Raw genomic sequence first — 24,390 nt, forward strand, 5'->3', positions numbered from 1 at the left:
AACCACCAACTTTCTAGTTAACAGTCAGATGCATTGACCCCTTTCACCAAACGATCAATTGCAAGCATTTTCATTAATGCTTCATCAACTGCATCTGTTTGCATTGAAGCAAAGCAGTAGGTCTGAAGAAGAAAAAATATATACTTTGCTTTTAGATGATGCTCACTTGAGTGACCCTCACAGAAGATGAATTTCCTTATGCACGTGTGAGGAAAAAAGCACCCTCAATTTCTGTGAGTATAAGTATTGGCAACAGGTTTTTTTAAAAAGAGAAAAACATTAACTCTTAGAAAACACCATGACTTTCTCTTCTCCCCCCAACCTCCAGCTGTTACACCAGGAGGATTACAGTAATTAAGCCGGGCTGTCAGCAGCACAGCACACAAATCCAGGCCAGGAAAAGCTTCACTCTGGTTGCAGCCTCAAAACTACAGAATAATGAGGGATTCCCTCCAGAGGTAATTTCGCAGCCACAGAAGGATTTTCTAGACCGCGGCAGAGAAGCAGTGAACTACACCCATCCAGTGCTGTGCACTGCAGTCCTGATTCAGATAGGGTGGGCAGAGAGACAGCAGCATTGCAGCAGTTGCTGTTGAAAACCATACTAAAATACACTGGGTGTAAAGTGTTAGTTGGCCCAACTGACACAAGGGAGGGCCAGTCAGGGGAGGCTGGCCATGATCCAGCAGATGGCCACATGCCCTCTTGGAGAAAGGCAAAAGGGAAGAATAATATTGCCCTTCAACTACTGTGTTAGGAAATGCATGTGATTCTGCCCATCACTAAAAGCTGGAGCCGGTAGGTTTTGGGTTGTGGGTGTGGCATATCAATCTCAGCGTGGTTTTAAACTGTTTTGAGGTTTTTGTTTTACAATCAGGTGGTACATAAATTTTATAAAATAAGTCACCCAAACATCGCACCCTGGATTTGTGACCTGTGGCAGAGCTTTATTCAGCCTGGTCAGGAAGCCCACTTGAAAGCAAATGCCTTCTTTGCAAGAGGAGAGGTGCTGGGGACCCAAAAGCCACATCCCTTGAGTTTGGGGAGCAAGAGAAAGGAACTTGCTGCCTCTTTCACAAGCCTAAGCAACTCATGCAGGTCAGACACAAGTCGAGCTTGACCCAAGCTAAGCGGCTGCCCCAGGGGCGGCACCAGAACCTCAGGCTCCCCTGTCACGTTGCAGGGCTGAAATTACTGGGTGGCATCGTGCAGCCATTTGGAGGGACACACAAATGTTTTGGACACCAGCTCTGATCTATTTCAGTTCTGCTGGTTGGGAAAGCCATTCCACTACCAGCAGCAATAACACACATCCCCACCATACCCACATTAGCCTGTGAAAGTGACAGCTTCCCCCCTTCCCCAAACTCTGGGATTGTCCTCCCTGCCTTGCCTGTAGCTGCACCTGTGTGCAGCTGAAGCTGGAAGGAGAGAGAAAGAGAAAAAGGAGGATGGAGTGTCTGTGCTTTGTTTTCTCTCCTTTAGCCAATCGGATTGCTGTGCTTGGTTGCCAAGGCTACCCTTGTGAGCAGAGATGGAGGGGGCAGCTGCCTATATAAAGGACCAGCATTCCTCCTGTGTCTAAGATTAGCTGGTGCTGCTTTGCATGGTGTAGGCTTTGGAGTGGGGGGAGGAGGAGGAGCAGCCACTGCCGAAGCCTATATTTACTCTTGGGAGACCCATGGGCAAAATCCGTTTAAATGCTTTTTAAGGTGGGTGGAGGGGTATTCTGGGTACCAGGGTGGGTGGGGAGGGGATGGAGGCTCAAGGGAGAGAAGAGGGATGGTAGTGTATCAGAGGGAGGGGGCAGGGAAGGGAACGAGTTTCTTGCATGGTTGACTGAGCTGTTCTGGTAACCAGGTGGATTTCCTGCCCCACATCCTCCATATCCCCACCCCCACCCCTTACAGAGATCTCGGATCCCCAGCAGCAACTGCGCCTCGGGGTGTTGCAAAAGCTCAGAGTTCACCGGAGAACCCCCCTGGCATTACACCTAGCCACCCAGGAAGGAGGAAGGCTTCGGGACTTGGTGAGGCCTTGGGAGGAAAAGATGGAGGTGGGGTGGGGTGGAGTGGAGGGTGGGGTGGGGTGGGGTGGGGAAGGGCGCTTCCCAGGGAGAGGAGGGAGAAAGGGAGAGGGACAAACATTGCAGGCACACCTTCACCTGAAATGGGCACCTTTCCCCCTCCCCAAACCCCAGGTCTGCACTTCACTATTATTAATGTGGGTTAAAGACACAATTCCCGTTTTGTTTTTGTGTTTTGTGGCAGGGGGAGGAGACAGAGAGAGAAAGACCTTGACGTATATATGCTGTTGTTGGCAGGTTCAGGACAAATAAAAATAAAGTCCTCCTTTATGCAGCTCATATTTAAAACCATGGCATTTGCATGGCCACCAACTTGGATGACTTTGAGAGAGAACTGGGCAAATTCACGAATATTACTGTTGTTGTTATTATATTATTTGTTATTATTAATCACCTATCCACTGTAAGGTCCTCAGAGCAGGTCACAGTGTTAAAACACAATACTGTATGAATAACAATTTAAAACAACTCGCAACCATAAAAATAAGGCAGTTCATAAAATCATACACTTCAAATGTCGAAAGCCAGGGTAAAGAGGTGTGTCTTCAGCATTCTCCAAAAGCTGTATAATGAAAGTGGCAGATGCACTTCTGTGGAGAAGGTGATGCACACTTTAGGGGCTGCCACTGAGAAGGCCGTTACCCCCTAAGCCTTTGAGGGTAGAGGAACAACCAGGAGGGTCCCCTCCACTGACCTCAGCACCCAAGAGGTTCTGAAGGGAAGCAGATGGTCGTTCAGATATTAGGGGCCTGTGTTATTTGGGGCTTTAAACACCAACACGAGAAGCTTGAATTGTGTTCAGAAATGACCTGGCAACCAGTGCAGCTGCTTTAAAACAGGATTATATGAGATTTACGTGGAACCCCAGCCAGTAATCTGGCTGATACATTTTGGACCAATTGAAGTTTCCGAATTGTCTTCAAGGGGCTTTGCAATAATCTAGAGTGCATTGCAATAATCTAGTCTGGAAGTTACCAGAGCATAAGAGTACAGTGGCCAAGTCATCTCTGTCCAAAAGGGGCAAAAAAGCTACAACACCTTTTGTTAACAGCCACACATAGAAGCTTTTCCTATGCATCCCAGATGCCAGCTATATCCCTTAATTCCAAAAAGCTCAAATCAGTGGTTCTGACTTATCGATTGCAGGGCTGTTCCATTGGCTCAGCTGAGGCAACAGCAACTTTAGTCTCTCCATCAATGATTTCCATTCTAGTCAGTTCAAGAAATGCTACGTGTCTGAGTTTTCTGTTTTCCTCTTCCCTCCCAATCACTTTTCCTTTTGTGTCACATCTTTTAGATTAGAGGGCAGGGAGTGTCTTATTACTGTAAGCTGCTCTCAGAACCTTTTTTGGCTGCAGAGCAGGGTAAAAATGGCTTGGGTCCAAAGTGCTACTCAGGATCATGCAAGGTATTTCTGTTATCTAGTGGAATTCGCTTTTTTAAAATATGAAGAAGTGTTTTTGAAATGTTCCTCATTGCTGTGTGACATGAAAAGACTGTGATTCAGCCTAAAGTTGGTTTATAAATTCAAGTTTAGTTGTTTATTCCCAGGTAAATGGGAACAGGATTGTGGCCTTAGCTGATGCTTTGGTTAGGTTAATCATTTTTAAAAACTCTTTAATCAGCTAAAAAGGGGGCTCACAATCAGGCCACATATTTGAAAAACATAAATTATATTTAATAAAAGTGTCTGTGAAAAAAACAAAAACCCCTGCAACCAGCTAACAGTATATTAAGAGAAACATTTCTCCCTTGCACGGAAGGAATGTCTCTTCAAAGATGATGCCTGCTATGGTACACGTGTGCATTTGCGATGCTCTAATCTCTTGCCCCTGAACTCTGTGCAGTGCCCCAAAGAAGATAAAGGACAAACTCTGCAAGATCCACTTGTCCCAACATGAGAAGAGAATGGAACAGATGCAACAGAGGTCAACTGAGGCTTGGTGAACTCCTGAAAGGCTGTGCCTTCAGCTAGGGAAAATCTCTTTCTAGACTTCCATGTTTCTAGTCCTCATGACTGGTCATTAGGAATAACTTGGGTCGTGCCCATGGAGGCAATGGAAGGCATGGCTGCTGAGCACCTTTCCTTGGCCTGAATGGGAGAGGAGGAGGAGGAGCCTGCCTTAACTGTTCTTCTCCTTCCTTTTCCTTCGCAGTGTGTTGCATACTTAAAAACTATACCCCCTACTGACGGAGGCTTTAGAAGCAATATCCTCCTTCGACAGTAACGATGACCAGGTACTTGGATGAATCGGACATCATGATGGTGGAGGAGGGCTTCACCACCAGGGACTTGCTAGAGAATCTCCTCCTGGAGGTTTCCCAGGCGGTAAGAGGCAGGGGCAGTTGACTTACTGGGTGGGTGGATTGAAGCCCTTCTGGTGTCTCTGCATCCCATTATGCTCTGTCCATACCAGAAAGTATGATACTATCATGTGCATAGGGGAGGGAACAGTTTACCTGAGACTGCCATTTCCCCCCTCTTATTTTAAAAAAAGTTTTTAAAAATTGCCCTAACATGCTTCTTAAATATCAGCGCTATTTCATGATGATTAAAAAGGAGAAGGGAAATTGTAATGAAATGACGTGACAGGAAAGACAAGTGCAGGACTCCAGGTTTTACAAGGGTTGGGAGCAAGTTTCTTGACCTTTCGGTTTGAAATATATGCTTGAAAGTCAATGTGCTGTTCCTGGCGAAACCTTGGGAGCCATAGGAATAGTAACTGAGCAGGATTCCCTGGGATCAGGGCAAGGAGGCTGCTTCAGGGCCCTTCCTAACACTTTGCGTCTCCCCCTTTCGCTTGCAGAAGCAGAATAAATCACACAAAATAAGAGTAGCCAGCTTTGTGCAGGTGTAACTTATCTACAGGTCTCAAAATTCACCTTTTCATATGGAATAGTTGGAGTGCAGAGATTTGAATTTATATCCCATTTGTAGCCCACCCTTCCTCCCAGAAACGTACGCTGGGTGATATGAGAGCTTCCAGTTTTATCCTCAGAAGAACCCTGTGAAGGGAGGCAAGACTGAGAAATGGTGATGGCCCCAGAAGGCTCTGTGGCCAAGTGTGGGTCCCCTGAACCAAGTGGGTGCACAGAGCCCAAGAAAAAGGCAACCGCTTTAAGTGAAAGCTGTCCAAAAGGCGAACAGCATGTTAAAAACAATTGGGTGTGTTTCCCCAGGGACAGGCTCTCTTGACTGTCTTTCCTCTTTTCCAGGGAAGACAAGAAGCCTTTTTTGTGGCAGATCTCGAGGATGTGGTGAAGAAACATTTGCACCTCCTCAAGGCCTTGCCCCGCATCAAGCCTTTCTATGCTCTGAAGTGCAACCGCAGCAAAGGAGTGGTTCAGATGCTGGCAGGGCTGGGAGCCGGATTTGGCTGTGCCAGCAAGGTAGGAACGTGGTGGGAACAGGGAAACTGGGCTCCCTTGGAGAAGCAGTTGGATGCATGCATTTTTGTTTGGCGTGCATTGCAGCATATGCCTTCCTTACTATTACTACTACATTTATATCGCACCTTTCCTCCAAGAAGCTCAAGGTGGTGTATACATAGTTCTCTCCCCTCCAATTTATTCTCACAAGACTAGGGAATGGAGAGACTAAGGGCAGCACCAGCATCCATCTTGAGAAAATGTTACTCTCCTGCAAATGGCTGGGAGGAAGCCTGGCTCACAGTGCCTTCCCCAGCTTGGTGCCCTCCAGATGTGGCTGCTGGACTACAACTCCCATCAAGCTTCATTCAGCATGCTTCACTTGGCTGGGCTGATGGGAGTTGTAGTTCATAACATCTGAAGGGGCAGCAAGTTGGGGGAGTCTGATGCAGGTGAAGAGCCTATTGCATCTTCTTTTTTGAATATTCTACCTCTTTCTTCACCCTTTCTGCTGCAAGAGTTGAGTCCCAGCAGCTAACTGGGCAGGATGCAGTCCGGACAGAAAGCCAGAGATAAGGATATTGTTGCTAAGGTTGCTGTGCCCAGCTGGGTGCAACAGGGCTAGACAGGCTAGAGGAATGGCTGGGAGAAGGTTGCAAAGGAAACAGCTGGCAGGCAACAGAGCCTGGATCAGAAAGATTCAAATCCTTGACTTAAAATGCCTGCAGTTCCCTCTTTCCAACAGCCCTCCTGGTGCTGCAAGAAAGAGGGAGTCAGTATGTATTCCTCTACAGTTCCCAGCCACCCACACTACTTACAATGCGCAGTCAAAAGAGTCCTTCCTTCCAACATCCTTTGTTTTGAACTTTCAGGCAGAAATGGCCCTGGTGAAGAGTATTGGAGTCCCGCCAGACAGAATCATCTGCACCAGCCCTTGCAAGCAGATCTCCCTGATCAGATATGCAGCTAGCCAAGGGGTGCAGCTGATGACTTTTGACAATGAAGTGGAGCTCAGCAAGGTAGCACGGAGCCACCCGTCTGCCAGGTAAGGCAGACAGCACCTGTGGGCATAAATATATATACAGTATATGCAGGAGGGAACAGTTGCAATGGGCAGAAGAGTCTAGCGCAACAAGCAGAAGTAGTGAATCTTAAAAGGCGTTGATTGCAAAGGATATGAGGCCTTTGCTGGAACCCCCAAAGGTTTCACTTTGCAGTTAGAGAAAAAGGGCCAGGTGTGTGAAGTTGCAGGTCAGACTGGAGCAAACTCCCTGTGGAGTAAGATTCAGGTTTCAACCAGATTCTGGGGTTGCCTGCAGACTGTTTTTATTTTGCGAGAGGGATTCAAGCACATCCTGGAAACTTGGGTTCACACAAAGTCGATTAATGGACTCTATCACTCCACAGCAACAAATCCACTTAAAAAGAAAATTAAACTTTTGCGGTTAGGAAAGTGACAGGGAAATGCATTGAAAAATGTGGGATGAATAAATGAATAATGGGAAGATGTATAAACACCACACAAGCAAATCAGTTGTGGACCTTCCCCTTAGAGATGTTTCTGGCACCTTCATTATACAGTTTTTGGTGAATGCTGAGGACAATTTTCTTTGCCCTGACTTTTTAGGTGCAGATTTTTAGGACCCATCTTATTTCTCTAATTGTAAGATGTTATAAAATGTTTTTTAAAAAATGTGTTGTAAAGTTGAGTTTCAATGTTGTAACCTGCCCTGGGACCTGAGGGTGAAGTACAGGTAATATATATATTTTTAATGTGGGACTGAGGATAGAAACTTGCAGTCTGAACTCAGATTTGCTGTGTGACTCTGCAAGTCTTTGTCCCAAAATTCAAATACACTGAATATCTGGATTTTGAAAAAAGGCGGAGAAGAGAGAGAAACAATCAGCAAAAGAGGAGATATAAAAAAAAATGGGATATTTTAAAAATAATTTGCCTTGGTGCAGAATTGGAGGGGAGGCAGGTGCTGGGGTATCACAAGCATCTCCTGGAAAGGGACTTTGCAAAAGATGCAAAAGAGGAGTCTGTACTGTGCCTGGCATGCTGTTGGCTCAGAATAAGCAATATACCACAATTGTCACAGTCGTTGTCTGAGTTTGCTCTCCCCACCTTGTTCCACAGAATGATTCTGTGCTTGGCTACCGACGACTCCAGGTCCTCCACCTGCATGAGCATGAAATACGGCGCCACACTTAAAGTCTGCCGTCACCTGCTTGAGACTGCAAAGGAGATGAATGTCGAGGTGGTTGGCATCAGGTAGGCTGCAGGTTTCCTTGTGCTCACTGAGGAGAAGGGAAGAAAAGGGCACTCTGTCAAGGCTCACTCCTAGGCAGCTGGCCTCAGGCCTCTTCAGCTGGCCCCCTACCTGGACCTCTGGGTCTTGCTCTGTAGCTGCCATTGGCATCGCCCCTGCATCTTCCCCACCCAGCGTTTTCGGCCCATGCCAACAGCTGAGTCTTGGACACACCCTGTTTGCTTAGGACGCAGGGCAGAGAGCAAACCACTTGGGCAGAGCCACCTGCATTGTTGGGGGCTTCCATGAGCAGCTGGGTGGGTGGGAAGAAGTCAGAGCCCCCACCCACATCAGGGCAGTAGCTTGAGGTGCAGTTATAATAAATTAGTCAGAGAGAGATTTTCATCATATTTTGTGGCAATGTCCAAAAGCAAAAAAAATAAAATAATAAACAGCCTCTTTAGACCCTCATATTTTATTTATGTTATTTGGACATGTAAAGAGCGAGTGGCAGGCATGATCAGGGCTGCCAGAGTTCATTATGCACATAGGAGAAAAAAGAAAAAATAAGTATTGGCTGGACAAATTAGACCAATACATGTTCTTATGGGCAAAATGAATGCATTGTTTTAGTTAGTCACTTCCCTTGAGGCACCCCAAAGTGATTTGGCAAACCGTGCTCTTATCAGAACAAGAGAATAAACACTGAAATGGGATAAGTTTAATGAAATCTGGGCTTGCTCCACTAAGTATTGCAGAAGCAAAGCACTCTACCCAAACAGGCAGCATTGTTTTTTGCATCCATCTAAATGTTGGTCTGGAAATGAAGGATGTGACCTGTGTTCTGTTACTTTTAAGAGTTAATTTGTTTTTTCCTGTGCATCAGTTGTTTGTAAACTGTGGACGTTTTGCACATGCATCTCCAACAGATCTTGGGGGATGTGCGTATCTTGACTGGATTTTGTACATGCGTGTGTGTGTGTGTGTGTCTGTATATATGTACACACACACACGAAATGGTTTAACAGTTTTGAAAAGCTACTCACCAGCCCACTTGCCTTCCTTTCCAGCTTCCACATTGGAAGCAGCTGTGCCGACCCCCAGCTCTTCACTCAGTCCATAGCAGACGCTCGCCTGGTCTTTGAAATGGGTGCAGAACTAGGCTACAAGATGCACCTCCTGGACATTGGAGGGGGCTTTCCTGGTGCTGAAGAGTCCAGAGGGCGCTTCGAAGAGGTACGAGTCTTGGTTCTCTCTTCAGCAGATGGCAAACAGGCCAGTTTGGGGGAGTGCTGGCTCTGGGTGCGCAAGACCTGGGTTCAAATTCCTGTTGAGCCGAGAAGCTTGTTGGGTGGCCTTGGGCAAATCACGATTGTCTCAGCCTAGACTACCTAGTGTGAGGATAAATGCAAGATGCTGAAAAAGCCAGAGGGAAGTGGCAGTGGAGGGCGGGTGTCTATGAAGGCAAGTGGGGCACTCCCCCCACCCATCACAGTCTGCCCCCGGCTAGGTGCCACCTAGTTGCCTTCTTAGTAATAAGCAGTCCAGGGGGGATGGTTTTGCCTGTCATTGGCTCTGACTATGCCAGACTTTGCTCTGATCTTCAAGGCCTGCTAGAAAGGAAATATGAGCATGTCTCTGCTTGGAACGCCAAGAGGCACATTGGAGGCTCCCCTGCACCACCATTTCACCCATAATAATGAGACGTATTTTGCTAGTGAAAACAACAAACATCTACAGCTAAGGAGACCTAGTTTCTGAATGGACACAAGACCTTGAACACTGTCATATTTGGGTTGCCATTTACCCCAGTGAAACACATCATTACAGACGGTGTGAACATTTAAAAAGAGGTCATGTATTTGACCAATTTTAAGGGAGGCCAAAGCAAAGCGTGTGAATGGCATCACATCTTGTTTGACACCATACACAGAGACACCCCATTGCATATATTCCCAGGGAGCCTGTAAAGTTCTGCCTAAGACTGATTCCTGCTCCCCCATTGCCATCAGCACTCAGAATGCATTGCAGTGATTCCTGCATTGCAGGGGGTTGGACTAGAATAGATCACCCGTGGGGTCCCTTCCAATTCTACAATTCTATGACTTGAGTCCCACATGCTTATAACAGCTGGATGTGGACTCTTCTCTCCCCCCCTTCAGACAGCAGCTGTGGTCAGCTCCGCCTTGGACCTATATTTCCCAGAAGGCTGTGGGGTGGAGGTCATTGCTGAACTGGGGCGCTACTATGTGGATTCAGCCTTTACCTTAGCGGTCAACATTGTTGCCAAGAAGGAGGTTCCCCTGGACCAGCCGGGCTCTGATGGTAGGTTTGGTCAGCTTCCATCCGGATTCTGCAATAAGTGTGAGAGATTATTGCCAGACACCCTATAGGGAAAAGAAAAAGGCCTTTGCCACCACCACCCCATTACCTGAGACAGAGAATGCCAAACCCAGGGGCCAAGTGTGGCCCTCCAGACCTCTCTGTCTAGCCCTTGAGACTGTCCCTAGCACAGGCCTCCTTTCTAGGCCACACTCCTCAGTGAACGTGGGTGGTGTCTTTCAGCTGTACAGTTTTCTATATCTGAAGATCCTTGAGGAGGCCCTTCTTCCTGTCTCAGCAACGCAGGGCTGGCCTGTCTATGAGGCTCAGTGAGGCAGTCGCCTCCTGTGCTTGTTGCCCCTGCCTCCTCCTCGGCTGCTGCCATCTCCTTTACAGACTCCTTTTTTTCCTCCCTGCCACATTCAGCAAGCCAGAGTTTCTCCAGGCTGCCTCCAGTTGCTTCAGGCAGTACAGGTGGGGATTTTCTGTTTTGCCTCAAGCAGCAAAATGTCCTGGGCCACCCCTGCCACCAACATTTGAAGCACATCTGACAGGAACAGGGCCTTCTCAGTGGCTGCTCCCAGAGGCTCTGGGGCTTCTTGCCAAGGGAGACTCACCAGCCCAGTCACTGGTTACCTCCCACCATCAGGCAAAGGCACTTCTGTTTGGCTGGGCCTTTGATGCATATGCTGGCATATAAATACGTTGCAATTAGGGTTTTTTTTAACTGTTCTTTCTTTCAATTGACTCAATGGATGTTTCACTTGCTTTGTGTTTATGTTTATTATTTTTTTACTTTGTATTTTCTTGCTATTTCATTGTATTTGTATTATTGCTGTTAGCCGCCTTGAGCACTGCTTGGTGGAAATGCAGGATAGAAATTTAACAAACAAACAAATAAGGCACCCCTGACTTGGCCTCTGCTGCATTTCCTCTGGCTGTCCCAGATGAAGACCCCGGTGGCAGGAAGAGCTTCGTCTACCATCTCAACGATGGCGTTTATGGCTCCTTCAGCTCAGTCATCTTCAACAACGTCTGCCCAATCCCCATCCTGCACAAGGTACAGAGGGTTTTGTAACTGGCTTCCTTAAGCAGAGCCACAGAAGGAGAATGTGGCTCTCACCTGGCACCAAAAACCATTTGCAGGTTTGCAGCAGGGGTGGTCAAACTGGAAAGCCCAGCGAAGCAGCACCCTTGGGTGCCAGAGTTGCACAAGCCCCTCCCTCAGCAGTGCCACCATCTTGGGGCACTTCTCAATGGTTGCTGCTTTAGGGTGGGATTCAATAGTAAATAGCTGATGTTTGCGGGTGGGCAAGCTTCCCTTTGCACAGATGGGGCACAGTCTCATAAAAGTGAATTGTGACAAATTTGGGAAGAAAGCAAATGAATAGGCCTTTTTCGTGGCAGTAACTTAAGTCCAATTGGTTTCAGTGTAACTTGGTTGCAAATACCTTTTTTTGGATTGTGTCCATAAACTGCTTGTTGATTTCCAGTGATGATGTTTTTTAAACATTGTGGGAAGTGCCTGTATTAATTTCAGACTTTACTCCCTTCCTCCTGACTCAGAATTCTGGTTAGTTTTGGGGACAGAGATTCAGTAAGCTGGAGAATTTCCGCTTTCTTTTTTAAAATACATGTTTCTTGTCCTCATAGAAATTCATGCAAGGTCTGGCTAGCCAGTCATAGCTGTTTCCTCCACTTCTCTCGATGCAGAAACCCTCTCCAGATCTTCCCCTGCACAGCAGCAGTTTCTGGGGACCGACTGGGGATGGGCTGGACTGCATTGCGGATGGCATGGAGCTCCCAGAACTGCACCCCGGGGACTGGCTGATCTTTGAGAACATGGGGGCTCACACCATGCCAGCTCCCTCAGCTCTCAGTGGGGCCCAGCAAGCACAGATCTACTACACCATGTCGAGAATGGCCTGGTGAGATAATTTCCCAGAACCCCTTGCGAGGGGGAAGCAGGAGATGGTATCAGATCTAAAAGTGGAGAAAGCTGTGGCCCTCCAAATGTCGCTGGGCTGCAGCCATTGGCCCTAATGGCCAGGGCTGATGGACAGTGGCGAAGGAACCCTCTCCAGCACCCGGGGCGGGACGCCCCACCTGGTGGCACACGCGCGGCAACCTGCCGCACATGTGCAGTTGGTACGGGATGCCGCTCAAGCGGCGCCCATACTTACTGTGCGTGCCCTCGGCTGCTCTACAGCTGGGGGCAGGCAGGGACCATCTTGTTACACACACACCTCCAGAGTGGCACCCGGGGCGGCTCACCCCCTCCACCCCTCACTTCGTACGCCCCTGCTGATGGGCACTGTAGTCCAGTGGCAACTGGATGGCTGCTAGTTCCCCAGGATGGGAGGGCTTGGATCTGAAACACTTTTAGAATTCTTAAAATGCCACAGAAGCTCTGTTATTAAACTTTTATAAAGGTAAAGGAGTGCCATTTCCACCTGTGCTTGTGGGCAGGTGGCAAATCACACTGGATTTCTTTAAGAGCACAGGGTTGAATGAGAGCAAACTGGGAATTGTCTGCTGGCAGGAGAGGGGCACCAGTTTGGAAAACTGAGCCAAGAGAGCAACTGAGTCCTTTCTCTTTTGTCTTGGGCTTGCTGCGGCCCACAGGGAAGCCGTCCAGCTCCTTCAGGGGAAACTGCTGCACCCGGAGGAAGAGGACCGGGAGAGTACATGCACCCCCCTGTCCTGTGGCTGGGAGATCACGGACACCCTGTGCGTTGCCCCCGTCTTCACTCCAGCAAGCATCATGTAAGCCGTGCCAAACATTCACCACGGGGGCCAGACCCTCCTCCCAACAGAGTCCTGCCACACCTTCTCCCTCTCTCTCTTTCTCTCTCTCTGGCCTGCCTGCCTCCCACATTTTCTGCCCTTGAGTAGGAGCTGTTTTTATCCCCACCCCCCAATGCTGTGTGGTTTTTAAGTATGCAACATAAATCCTGTTCCTCCTGATCTGGGCGTCTCTTGTGTTCTATGCATGAGTGTGCAGAAGTGAGTCGGCAAATGATCATAGAATCATAGAGTTAAAAGGGACCCCAGGGGTCATCTAGTCCAACCCCCTGCAATGCAGGAATCTCAGCTAATGCATCCGTGACAGATGGCCATCCAACCTCTGTTTAAAAACCTTCCAAGGAAGGAGAGTCCACCACCTCTCATGAGAGTCTGTTCCACTGCTTAACAGCTCTTACTGTCAGAAAGTTTTTCCAAATGTTTAGTTGGTATCTCCTTTCTTGTAACCTGAAGCCATTGATTCGAGTCCTACCCTCCAGAGCAGGAGAAAACAACCATGCTCCATCCTTCATTTGATAGCCCTTAAGATATTTGAAGATGGCTATCATGTTGACTCATGCTTAGCTTGTGGTCCACCAAGACCCTTCGATCCTTTTCAATGTACTGCTAGTAAGCCAGCCCCCCCCCCCCAATCCTATATTTGTGCATCTGGTTCTTCCTGCCTAAGTGCAGAACTGTATATTTGTCCCTATTGAAATTCATTTTGTTAGCTTGTGCCATGTTCTCCAATTTTGTTAAGGTCATTTTGAATTCTGATTCTGTCTTCTGTGGCATTAGCTACCCCTCCCAGTTTGGTGTCATCTGCAAGATCTAGTTTAAAGCTCTCCTGATCAGATTCTCAAGACTCTTGGCAAGCACATTCTTGCCAACTGCTGTGAGGTGCAGCCCATCACTCGCCAGAAGTCCTACCTGAAGGAAGCGGAGACCATGATCCAAGAAGCCAAATCCTTCCTGACGACACCGCCTGCGCAGCCAGTGGTTGACCTCAAGCATTTTCCTCTCTTCTTGGGCCACGACCTTCAACAGGAAGGAGTGATGAAAAGGCTACCTGTGCCCCAAGTCTCTTCAGCTCCCTGCCCAGTGTCTCATAGTCCTTTGCTATGTGTTGCAGGCTATGTGTGGCAGTATTATTTGTACCCACATGAATCAGAAAAAAGGGGTAGTGGTCAGTGGGCTTTATAAGACTTGGCAGCTTCTCCGTCACACTGTGAATCTTTGCACACAGAACACCCCCCATGATACCCTGTTTCCTCCACACATGACTGCCTCTTTTCCCCTAAGTAGGGAGTCACCTATCACCACCACTCGTCTCCTCCTCCTCCGCCTCTGGGGAGTAGCAGGAATCATTCTATGGGCTGTGCCTTCCAAAGGGCTGCTTGGAGTGTTCTGAGGTCTGATTCTGTTGTTCTTGAGTCTTCCCCTCTTGTTTATTGGAGCTTATTTTGATATTGTTGGGATAAGTTACAAAGGCCGGGAACTTATTGTTCCTACTCCTTCCTCCCAGCTTGTCAACGTAGCAAATACGTTATCAGCACACTCATCCACAGTCAGTACTTGGATCTGATGGGGTTAGATCAAGAATGGAAAAAGACTCCTCCAAATCCATCTCTTCCTGTCTTTTTCTCGGGTGGGGGGGAATAATCGTTCTGTGCTCTGCACCTTTCACAGCCACCTTCGTGTCTTCTGAGGCTGCCCTAGCTCCTCTGGCCCAGAATCAGTGTCTAAGGTGAGAGCATGGTAGCGATTCTGCAACTCTAATGACATAGTGTGGTTTGAGACTGCCCTATTTCTGTGCATCACATTCCTCCAGGGGATACTAGCGAGGGGAGGAGGCGCATTGTGCGCCTCAACACTCCCCACTGTGGCGGGCGCTGTACTGGCTGTGATGTCGCATGGGGGCGGTGCGTGCATTAGTCATGCACCGTCCCCGTCCCAACGTCACCTTCCCGCCCGCCCACCCGCTACATTGTAAGTGGCATGTACGCTGGTCACTGCATTGAAAGGGGGCATGTACGCTGGTCACTGTTTTGAAGGGGAGTGAAGAATACACACACAAAAAAGGTAACTTGTTAATTTAACGTTTTTTTCTATGAGGAGGAGTAATTCTGAGGGATCAAACAAAGAAATAATAAAAAAGTGAGAAAAAATTTATTTTTATAATGACGAGTTTTGCGGCTCCCAGTTGTTTTTTCCTTCGGAAACGGGTCCAAGTGGCTCTTTTTGTCTTAAAGGTTGCAGACCCCTGGGTTAGACTCTTGCAATGGGCAATCTTCCTCCACCCTGGGGGCACCCCATCTATCTTGATGCTCAATCTCAGTCAACTCAGCTTTATCAAGTAACTGTGCATGTTGTCCTGTTGCTTGAGGTGTGGCTAGGTGGGCCTCAGGTGTTAGTATTTCATGCTTCCGATGCTGCAGGTGAGATTGGTGCAAATCACATGCCTGTCTGGGAAGAATGTGGGAACGGAAGATGGCCCTGTTTGCGAGCTCAGGTTGTAAGCTCCCAGGATCTGCACTGAGCTAAGTTTGACTGCTGCTGGTTGCTAAGTCCTCCCTCAGCCTGGCTTCCTCTCAGCTGTAGCTCCTCCCCCTCAGATCCTGTGTTCCCACAGAGCTCCTCCCCCTCAGATCCTGTGTTCCCACAGAGCTCCTCCCCCTCAGATCCTGTGTTCCCACAGAGCAATCAGCCACACACACACACCCTCTGGCTCGCAATGAAAGAAAAGCAATCAGGAAAAGTAATCAGGCCTCTAGCAGAGCACTCAGCCACTCCCTGAGGCCTGCTATCAATCTATCAAACTTCTAAACAGCTCAGAAAAGCAAGCAAGCAGCCTTACTCCAAATGACACAAGCTCACTCTCTTCAGTCTCCTCCAGCAATCCTTGTCCCTGTTTGTGAGGTCTGGTGGCAAGCTCCCAGGACCAGTGGGTGCAGCTGGGGCATAGATTCAAAGGAGGGTTCGCCTGCAGAATGGGCATTTCTCTGGTTTACAATAATAAACTCAGTGGTAGCGCTCCAAACCAGACCAACTTCCCCTGTGTGGTTCTGCCTACCCACAAAATGGATTTTTCAAGATCATTCTTAAGCTATAATAATAATAATAATTTATTATTTATACCCTGCCCACCTGGCTGGGTTTCCCCAGCCACTCTGGGCAGCTTCCAACAAAATATTAAAATACAATAGTCTATTAAACATTAAAAGCTTCCCTAAACATGACAGTGGTCCTATGCATACCTAGCTATGAGTAAGCGCCACTGAATGCAGTGCAACTTACTTCTGCTGCAAGGCAATTCTGTGCATGTTACTCGGAAGTCAAGTCCCATTGTGTTCCATGGAGCTTGCAGTTAGGCAAGTGTGCATGAGGGGGGTAGATTTTCAGGAGTTTTAAAGGGGGAGGAACTGGGAGCATGACAGAGTGCCTAGCAGGGATGATATAAACTAGCTTAAGGCCCTGATTTTTTAGTTCCAAAGCTTTGACCCACTTACAGCAAATAACACAATTCTTACTCAGTTTATATATTTCTTATGCAATCAATTCACATGCATTAAAATACACCTGGGCTTAACAACAGGGGCATGAGTCCAAAATTTGTGCCTGCTTCCTGTTAAGGCGCAAAAGTCTTAAAATCAGCCCACCCCAACCTTGTGTCCTTCACCTGTGTTGGACGACAGCTGTCATCAGCCCCAAACAATACAGCCATGATCCCATTAGCCCTGGCATCACATGGCTGTGCAGGCTGGTAGTTGTGGTCAAAAACATCTGAAAAGTACCAGTTGTGAGGGTGGGGTGCTTAAAAGTTTCCCTTAAACCCTGTGCTGTTCCGCCTCTTGCCAACAGGGCACTGAGGGGAAAGGGCATGATAAAATATGAATACAGTAAAGGAAGTAATGGTAGAGCAGAGGCAGAGGAAGGCTCTGCCAGCACCTGCTGGTGGCCTTGTGGCTGTCTTGCCATCTCTTGTCTATGATGCTGGCTGTTCTTTCCCATTAATTTGTGAAATCTCTGTTTTCTCTCTAGATATAGAAGAATTAGAGTGATACATAGGATAAACCTTTATTTGGTTTTGATTTTAAGCACTTGCTTCCTAGCAGTTAACTCAGTTGAAGACATTGGGACTTACTTCTAAGTAAACACAGACCACAAGGTTTTTTACATGCAGTTAAGCCCTGGATTTGGGCTGGGAGAGGGTGGTGCCCAGATGTCACCTTTAGAGTAGCTGCTTAGGCCTTGCAAAAATAAAGTGACCACAGAGTTGCATATATATTGCATGTATTGATTTAAAGAGAGATGCACATCTTAAAATAATTACTATTATTTAAGTAGAAATACATCTCAGCTTAGTGGGAAAGACCAGGTGGCCTGCTTTGTGCCTGCTCAGCCTGCTGTTCAGGTGTCATTGAAAGGCTCCTACTCTTCCTCCTTAGGTTTCTTTAAACTGAATTTGGACCAGGCAACCTTCAGGTATTTTTTTGAAAGCATTTGTACCCTGCTCCTCAGCCAAAAAGGCTCCCAGAGTGGCTTACAAACAATCAGCGAAGGCTGTGTTCAGACTCCCATTGCCTGTGGTTTATTATTGCATTTATATCCCACCTTTTCCTCAAAGGGGCATACATGATTCCCCTCCCCCACTTCACTTAATCCCCACAGCAACTCTGTGAGGTCGGTTAGGCTGAGAAGCAGTGACTGATTTGAACCCTGATCTCCCAGGTCTTAGTCCAACAATCTAACCCCTACATCACACTGGCTCACTGTCCAGTGCTGGGTTTTTAAATCCATGTTCACGCGAAGGCTATCCAAAATGCGTATGTCTCCTTTACTTCACTGTAAAAGACTAGTGTTTGATGGTTATGTTTCTCAAACCTTAAGCTATAACTAATTCATCTCTAGTCAAGGTCTGAACACCTTTGCACAGGCTGAAGACATTCCTGCCCAATCAATGTGCACTGACTGGTGTGTACACAAACAGAAACAAATCTGATATGAATGGAGCGGTGCTGATGTGAACAGCAAGGAGGAAAGAGCTGCAAAACACATCAGGGCAAGGGGGACTTCACTGGCCAAAGGGAAATGAGATGGGAAGGGAAATGGGGAGCATACTTTGGGTACCAATTCTTACAAAGTTATTTGGTAGCTGAAATGGAAACACTCCAGAGCTAGGAAGAATCTGGTGCATAGCTGTCAACTTTCCCCTTTTCTTGCAAGGAATCCTATTCAGAATAAGGGAATTTCTGTTAAAAAAAGGGAAACGTTGACAGCTATGATCTGGTGGAGCTGGTCTTATAACAGAGCTGTGGCAATGTGAGAGCGGAGGTCTGTCCTCTGAGAAGTAGGGCATCTGCCTACCTCAATTACAACCCGAGGGATCCTCCTCTTTTCCTCTTCTGGCATAAGGATTGGGCTGGCTGGATATCCAAACTGGCCTCAGCCCCATCTTTGACCTGCAGCGTTAACATCGGAGTACAATGCAGACAGATTACGTTGTCTTCAGCAACACCTGCCCACCCTCATAGATCACAGTTGCAACTGGGTGCGAGTTGGCAGGACTAGTGTTTAAATTCTTTAAAAACCAACTTACTGAACAAAATTAAACTAGAAACCTGAATAATAATAATTCATTACGTTTATATCCCACCTATTTTCCTTTCTAAGGAGATTCCCTTCCTCATTTAATCCGTACAACGACCCTGCGAGGTAGGTTAGACAGGGGAGCTGTATGGGGATTTGAACCCTGGTCACCCAGGTCTTAATCCGAAACGCTCACCACTGCACCTTACCGTCCAACACGCCTGCTGCCCGTTCACGTTCTGGCTTTCTCAGCCCGTCCCTGGAGGCCGCTCTCACTTCCCTCCCACCGGCAGAGGGCGAGGAGATTCGTTCTTAAAAAATGGTTTATCCAATGTAAGCCCGGAAGTTAACTCCCGAGACGGCGAGTCACTCTTCATTTTTCTGTTCTCTGTGTCTCACGTACACGTAATCTGAGCGGAATCCTCCGCGAGCTCCGGAGGGAGCTGTGGCTGCTTTACGTCCAGCCGCGACTGTCGTGAAAGCGAGGGGCACGCCTGACGGCAGCACTGTCGCGAACGCTCGCAAGGACAGGTAGGTAAGGAAGGCCGGGGGGGGGGGTTGTTACTCAGGTGTAAGGGGCAGGTGGGAGGGGTTGTGTGGGAAGGGTATCCATTTCGCTCCCCCACCCCGTCTGCCTGCGGCGGGGAGGGACAAGCTGTGTAGCAAAGTTCCCTGCAAGATAAAAATCCAGAGCCATTACTTGAAGCAGGTTCTGGGGTCTGTTACCTATGCCTTTGGCGGAAGGGTGGGCGGTAGTCTGAGGGAGGGTCGCCCCCAGAAGAGTTTGCTGCTCCTTGAAGCTCCCTTCAGTCCCTGGTGCATGATAGCGCCCAGGCTGGTCGAGGTAGCTTAGAAAGCCCCTTCCTCTCTCCGTCCTCCTGGCAACAAAAATGCCATAAGAATAGTTTAGAGCAGTGGTTCCCAAATCTTTTTTGGGATCGTTCCCTCACCATACCCCATAAAAAGCATTATTCAGAACAGCGGTTTGTACGGCCCACTAAGGAAGATAGCGCAATAAAATTCAAAACAGTAACAATTAATTGCATACTTATTCAAAATTCAATTAAAGATATTTAGTTTAATTCATTCGACAGAAGTGATGAACTTGATTCAGTGAAACCAACTTTTCAAAGTCAGATACTAATTTACACCTCCAGCACCCCTTTCTGCCCACTTTCCTCCTCTCCCAAGGTAACCCACCTTGGTAACCACTGGGTTGGTTAGATGCACTAACCATGTGCTGCCTGTTTCAACAGAGGCTAAACCATCTCCTTTGAGTTTGCCCAATGGTAGGGCTGGCCCTGCTCCCAGATTTGCTAAACTTCTGGAAACTTTGAAGCTGGGTGTGCGGATGTGAAGCGGGATGTAGTCTGGGAATATTTTGAAGTCTGGGGGGGGGGGATTTTGGAGGGAAATGAATTGTTTTGAAACATCTTCTCATTGGATTTAAGCTTGCTTTAAATATGTAAATGTTTTAGGTGTATTTGGCAAGCTCACAGATTTTACAGTCATAACGGTTTAAGACTCATTTACTTAAGGGATCATCTTACCTGCATGCGAATTTGATCTGCAAAACTTTAACTTCTACAAATGTCACACAGTGTTGGATCCAAGTTTATGAGTACAGTGGTACCTTGGGTTACATACGCTTCAGGTTATATACGCTTCAGGTTACAGGCTCCGCTTACCCAGAAATAGTACCCCGGGTTAAGAACTTTGCTTCAGGATGAGAACAGAAATCTTGTGGTGGCGGTGCAGCAGCAGCAGGAGGCCCCATTAGCTGAAGTGGTGCTTCAGGTTAAGAACAGTTTCAGGTTAAGAATAGACCTCCAGAACGAATTAAGTTCGTAACCAGAGGTACCACTGTAGTTCCTTTAGAGTGGCAACACTCTACCTTTAGCTGTGGAACTCCCTTCCTATTGACATGAGGCAGCAACATTCACTATATTGTTTTAGGTGCACCCTGAAAACTTTATGCTTCAGTGGGCCCATTCAGGCACATGACTTGGAAACATGTGTTTTAAAATTTGAATATGTTTTCATTTTATTTTTAATCATATTTCCTAGTGTTTGTCATATTGGGCTCCTTTGAGAAGAGTGTGGGAAATAAATGAAATAGTGTATCAGTTTACAGGGAGTTTAGAAATATGATTGCATTGATTTTATCCAGATGGTAATTGCAGCTTATTCAGCATTAGAGCGGGAGTAGTACGGTGCTATAACCATTAAGTCCTTAAATGTATCTTGGATTTCTACCAGTTATGGAATTATTATTTTGAAACCATCACTATTATGGGGGGCAGGGTGGGGGGAGAATTATCTAGACTTGGAAACCTCTCCTTATTGTCAGCATTAACCAGACATAAAAAACCTACAATGAATGTTCACAACAGAAGCAATTTTTCTTCTTCAAACTGTTTCCAAATTTCTGAGAAATAAAAAAAATATGCACACACATGTATGTTTGTGGGGCACACTTTTGCCCATTCCTAGCTGTGTTAAAATCTTTGATTTCTCCATTGATTTCTATGGTCAGCTCTCGCTTCTCTCCCTAGGGACATTTAAAAATAGTTTCTCAATGTGAACTTGGGGAATGACCTAATCAAACAGTGGAGTAGTTCTGTCTATGTGTCTCTTCCTTTGTACTACTTCTCTAGCCACTCAGTTCCATTCCCAGCCACCCAGTTTTCATTTCTCCAGCCTCTTATTCAGTGTTCCTTGCCATTGAGTAACCTAGGGACTGTGAAGGTTTTTCCCCATTAAAGATTGATTGTATCATTGCAAATCTCGTAATTACCCTGAGTCTGCTGGTGTCACCCCTGTTTTGGTTCGAGTGTGGGGGGGGACTGTAGTGCAGAGCTAGCACACAGCCCTGGGTGGGCTTTCACCCCCAGAAAGGTGTGGGCAGGTGCTGTGGCTGTAGCCCTACTTCCTGCTCCTCATTACTTGGTGCAGTGGTACAGTAAGTGATGCTAGCTGACCTCACCTCTGGTAGCTCCTAGACGTTGCCAAGTGTGTTATCCATATCCTCCACTTGAAGATGTGTTAGGCGGTGTTTTTTAAAAAAGGAGAAAAGAGATCATATTAAACTGGAATATTTTATTTATCCACCACTGCCACTTCAAAGATGAAAGCAGTCAACCATCAGATTAATTTGTTCCTGCTTGAACATGCTCACCTTAAAGCCTTTCTTCCCAGAACTTCCTGCTTCTCTCTCCCCTGGTCTAATGTTCCCCCTAAGGAGGATTTCTTCCTGAGTCACCTGGCTACTCTTCAGCTACACACCTAGCTACGCACATTTAGGATCATTTCTTTATTGGTGTTTTTTCTCCCCCTCTCAGCCATGCCACTTCTCGATCTCCAGAACCAGCTGGGCATTGATGTTGACAGGTGGTTGCTCATTGGGAGTTCCAAGCAGCCCCACAAGCAGGCCAGTTTCTGCTTTGCCTTTCAGAAGGAGTGGCTGGAGTGTTCTGATGGCATTGGATCTGTAAGGGCAAAGAAGGAGTGCCAGCAGGAGATGGAGGATCTTGCTGAATGTCTAAGCAAGAAAAAAATGGTGAGTGGGAGACCTGAAGCAGGGACTCAGGGTCAGCAAGTGTGCATCTGTGTGCAAGGAAGTATTTGTCTGTTTGCTTTTCTTACTGCTGGAGTATCTGCAGAAGTTGACTGCCTCTTCCTATGTGCTGCTTGAAAGAGATGGTATGGACAGTTTTGGGGAGAATAGAAATGTAGTAAGTTTGCTTTCCCTGGGCAGAAGTTATTGGTAGGCAGCTCATTTCAAAGGCAGAATTCTCTTGTATTCCCATCCATCCTTGATGCCATGCAGAGCTACCATTTGTCTTCCCAACATGAGGGGCAAAGGAAAGAGAAGCAGCTGTGCTTCCTTCTCACTGCAGTGAGAACATTAGAGAGGTAGAGTAATTCACAACCGTAGTTAGTGTGGGTGTAATAAACTGATATGTAATTGAGGTCCAAAGCAAGTGGTTGACTTGGGGTAAGGGAATAGCCCTTACTCTATATACTGCTAACTGCAAGCAGGCTCTGCTTTTTGTGCGCTAGTGTCGGGGATCCATTGGTTGACCCCCCAAGGGCAGGGCTGATGTGTGATGCTGCCTTGCAGTGTAGTCAGACCAAATGGCCTGGTAAATTCTGACTCATGAATTTTGCCAATATATGGGACACCTTTTGAGATGCTCTCAGGGTGGGGGAAGCAGGGGGAATTCCAAAGTGTAAACTCCTGTTGGGTTTGTGGATGTAAGCTGGGAGAAAAGTTAAAATATTTTCCAAGCCGCAGCTTCTTGCCATCTTTCAATGTAACTGGCCCACCCCTTTGAATGTTTTCATCATGCAACGGGAGCAAGGCATTGCTGCTTCATAGCCTCTCTCCTCTCCTCACCTCCCCCAGCCCCATCTGTTGTTAACAAAATTGCCCATCCCTAACTGGGCTTCCCACATCTCCATAGCTGACAGTCCAGCTTGAACATCTTGGTCAGCTGTGCAGGCACCTCAGGAGTCTGGCAGACCAAGATCATTTTGTGGCAAGTAGAGAATAGCAGGCCATCTGGAGGGCAGCCATGTGTGGGAGCCCATCAAAGCCTTTTGCTAGTAAGGTACCTCCTGGCTCTCACTCTGCGCCTTGATGCTGAAAGATTATGAGACTTTGATCTAAAGAACAGAACTGCAAGACTGAAAGTAGCAGAGTTGTCCGTCTATTTGAACTCAAGATTGGCTTATAACCCACTCTAAAAAAAATCTTGTGTATGTCCGTTTCCCCCCTTCTCTCCCCACCCTGATCTGAGTTGGGCAGGTGCAACTTCTCACAAAGGAGTGGCAAAGCAGTCTCCTCTTTTGCACAATTTTTAAAGGGAAAGGGTTTCCACGTTTTCCCTTGCATCTGGTCACCCTCCAGTGAGTTAGAGCATATTAAAGGGAGTGCTAAATCTGAGACCTTCAGCAATGGGAACATGCTCCTTTACAAATCCCTACGTGCTCTGACCTGCTGGAGAGGGCAAGATTTAACTCAGAAGGTGACATCCCAACTCTCTCTTCTGTTCCTTTGGCAGGTGAAGCGAATGATGGCGATTCAGGCACAGAGGGAGAAGCTGATAAAAGAGGGAAAATACACCCCTCCTGACAACCATTCTGGCAAATTTGACTCCACACCTTGAACTTTTGCTACTTACCCTGGAGGAAGCAGAGCAGGAGTCACTTCCCAGTCTCTCTTCCCTTTTTTTTTTAAGAGTTCTATCACTAATGTATCAACAACTTCTGGTTAGTGTGGAGACAATTGACTTTAGTAATTTTCCTTTAGCTGCCAACTGCTCCTCTCTTGTGTGTCTAGTGAAGTGGCAGACTGTTCCTGGCTTGAATAAAACTGCCTCTTTGGGTCTTGAACATTAAGCTTGAAGTCGTTTTCTTTCCCCCCATCTTTGTTATTACAGAGCTGCAAGTGGCCATTTGCTTGGAATCTGTGAAAGTGTGGAATGCACAACATGGAAGGCAACCACCTCAGTCAGAGAACATGGCTGGGGAATCTGTCATTCCTGATGTTGCTGGGATCCCAACTCTCAGCAGCCCACACAGCCTAGTGGTCAGGGTTTATGGGAGTTGTAGTCTAGCACCACCAAGAGAGAGGTTCTGCATCCCGATCTAGGTGCTGAAAATGTTAGCTTCCTTCCACCACTTGTTCCTGCTGTCTCAGACAAGCCTGTCTGTTACTACATTTACATCTACCTGTCTTCTCTCAAGCAGCTTAAGGTACACAGTGCCCTCCCCTTTCTATCTTCAGAAAAAATGTGTGGAAGAGGTTAGGTTGAGAGAGGGTGACTGGCCCCAAAAGTCACATAATAAGCTTCATGGCTGAGTGAGGTTTTTAACCTTGCCCAGTTCTAGTTTGGTGCTGTGGTTCTGTCAGATCCTTTGCTTCCCACCCACGCACCTCCATCTCTATGTTTTGTGCTACTTCTTGGGTCTAGAGCAGTCTTC

General features: G+C 47.2%; 2 protein-coding genes and 1 long non-coding RNA gene across 10 annotated transcripts; 2 read left to right on the top strand and 1 right to left on the bottom strand.

Moving 5' to 3' along the window:
- Positions 1-1,529: 1,529 nt before the first annotated feature.
- Positions 1,530-12,996, top strand: AZIN2 (antizyme inhibitor 2). Of its 2 annotated transcripts, XM_083512535.1 has the most exons (12): positions 1,557-1,712; positions 1,911-2,029; positions 3,934-4,014; positions 4,243-4,415; positions 5,303-5,476; positions 6,328-6,500; positions 7,596-7,730; positions 8,778-8,943; positions 9,870-10,032; positions 10,977-11,089; positions 11,743-11,957; positions 12,655-12,996. In XM_083512535.1, exons 4-12 carry the CDS (start codon positions 4,317-4,319, stop codon positions 12,797-12,799), a joined length of 1,383 nt encoding a protein of 460 aa, XP_083368661.1. In that variant the 5' UTR covers positions 1,557-1,712; positions 1,911-2,029; positions 3,934-4,014; positions 4,243-4,316; the 3' UTR covers positions 12,800-12,996. The 2 variants fall into 2 exon arrangements, with proteins under 2 accessions (XP_083368660.1, XP_083368661.1); XM_083512534.1 differs by lacking the exon at positions 3,934-4,014 and having other exon boundaries at positions 1,530-1,712.
- On the bottom strand, positions 8,952-18,732 carry LOC310711073. 6 transcript variants are annotated; one of them, XR_014528357.1, is made up of 6 exons: positions 18,612-18,732; positions 18,181-18,275; positions 15,671-15,796; positions 13,744-13,851; positions 9,974-10,060; positions 8,952-9,098 (listed from the first exon to the last, which is right to left on the bottom strand). It is a non-coding gene; the product is annotated as an uncharacterized lncRNA (long non-coding RNA). The 6 variants fall into 6 exon arrangements; XR_014528356.1 differs by lacking the exon at positions 15,671-15,796; XR_014528359.1 differs by lacking the exon at positions 15,671-15,796 and having other exon boundaries at positions 18,599-18,685.
- Positions 18,733-18,796: 64 nt separating this feature from the next.
- Positions 18,797-23,805, top strand: NDUFS5 (NADH:ubiquinone oxidoreductase subunit S5). Of its 2 annotated transcripts, none has more exons than XM_083512539.1 (3): positions 18,797-18,933; positions 21,744-21,961; positions 23,469-23,805. In XM_083512539.1, exons 2-3 carry the CDS (start codon positions 21,746-21,748, stop codon positions 23,571-23,573), a joined length of 321 nt encoding a protein of 106 aa, XP_083368665.1. In that variant the 5' UTR covers positions 18,797-18,933; positions 21,744-21,745; the 3' UTR covers positions 23,574-23,805. The 2 variants fall into 2 exon arrangements, with proteins under 2 accessions (XP_083368665.1, XP_083368666.1); XM_083512540.1 differs by having other exon boundaries at positions 18,800-18,937.
- Positions 23,806-24,390: the final 585 nt, after the last annotated feature.

Source organism: Podarcis liolepis, assembly GCF_965112155.1.
Source record: "Podarcis liolepis genome assembly, chromosome: 7".
Lineage (NCBI taxonomy): Eukaryota > Metazoa > Chordata > Lepidosauria > Squamata > Lacertidae > Podarcis > Podarcis liolepis.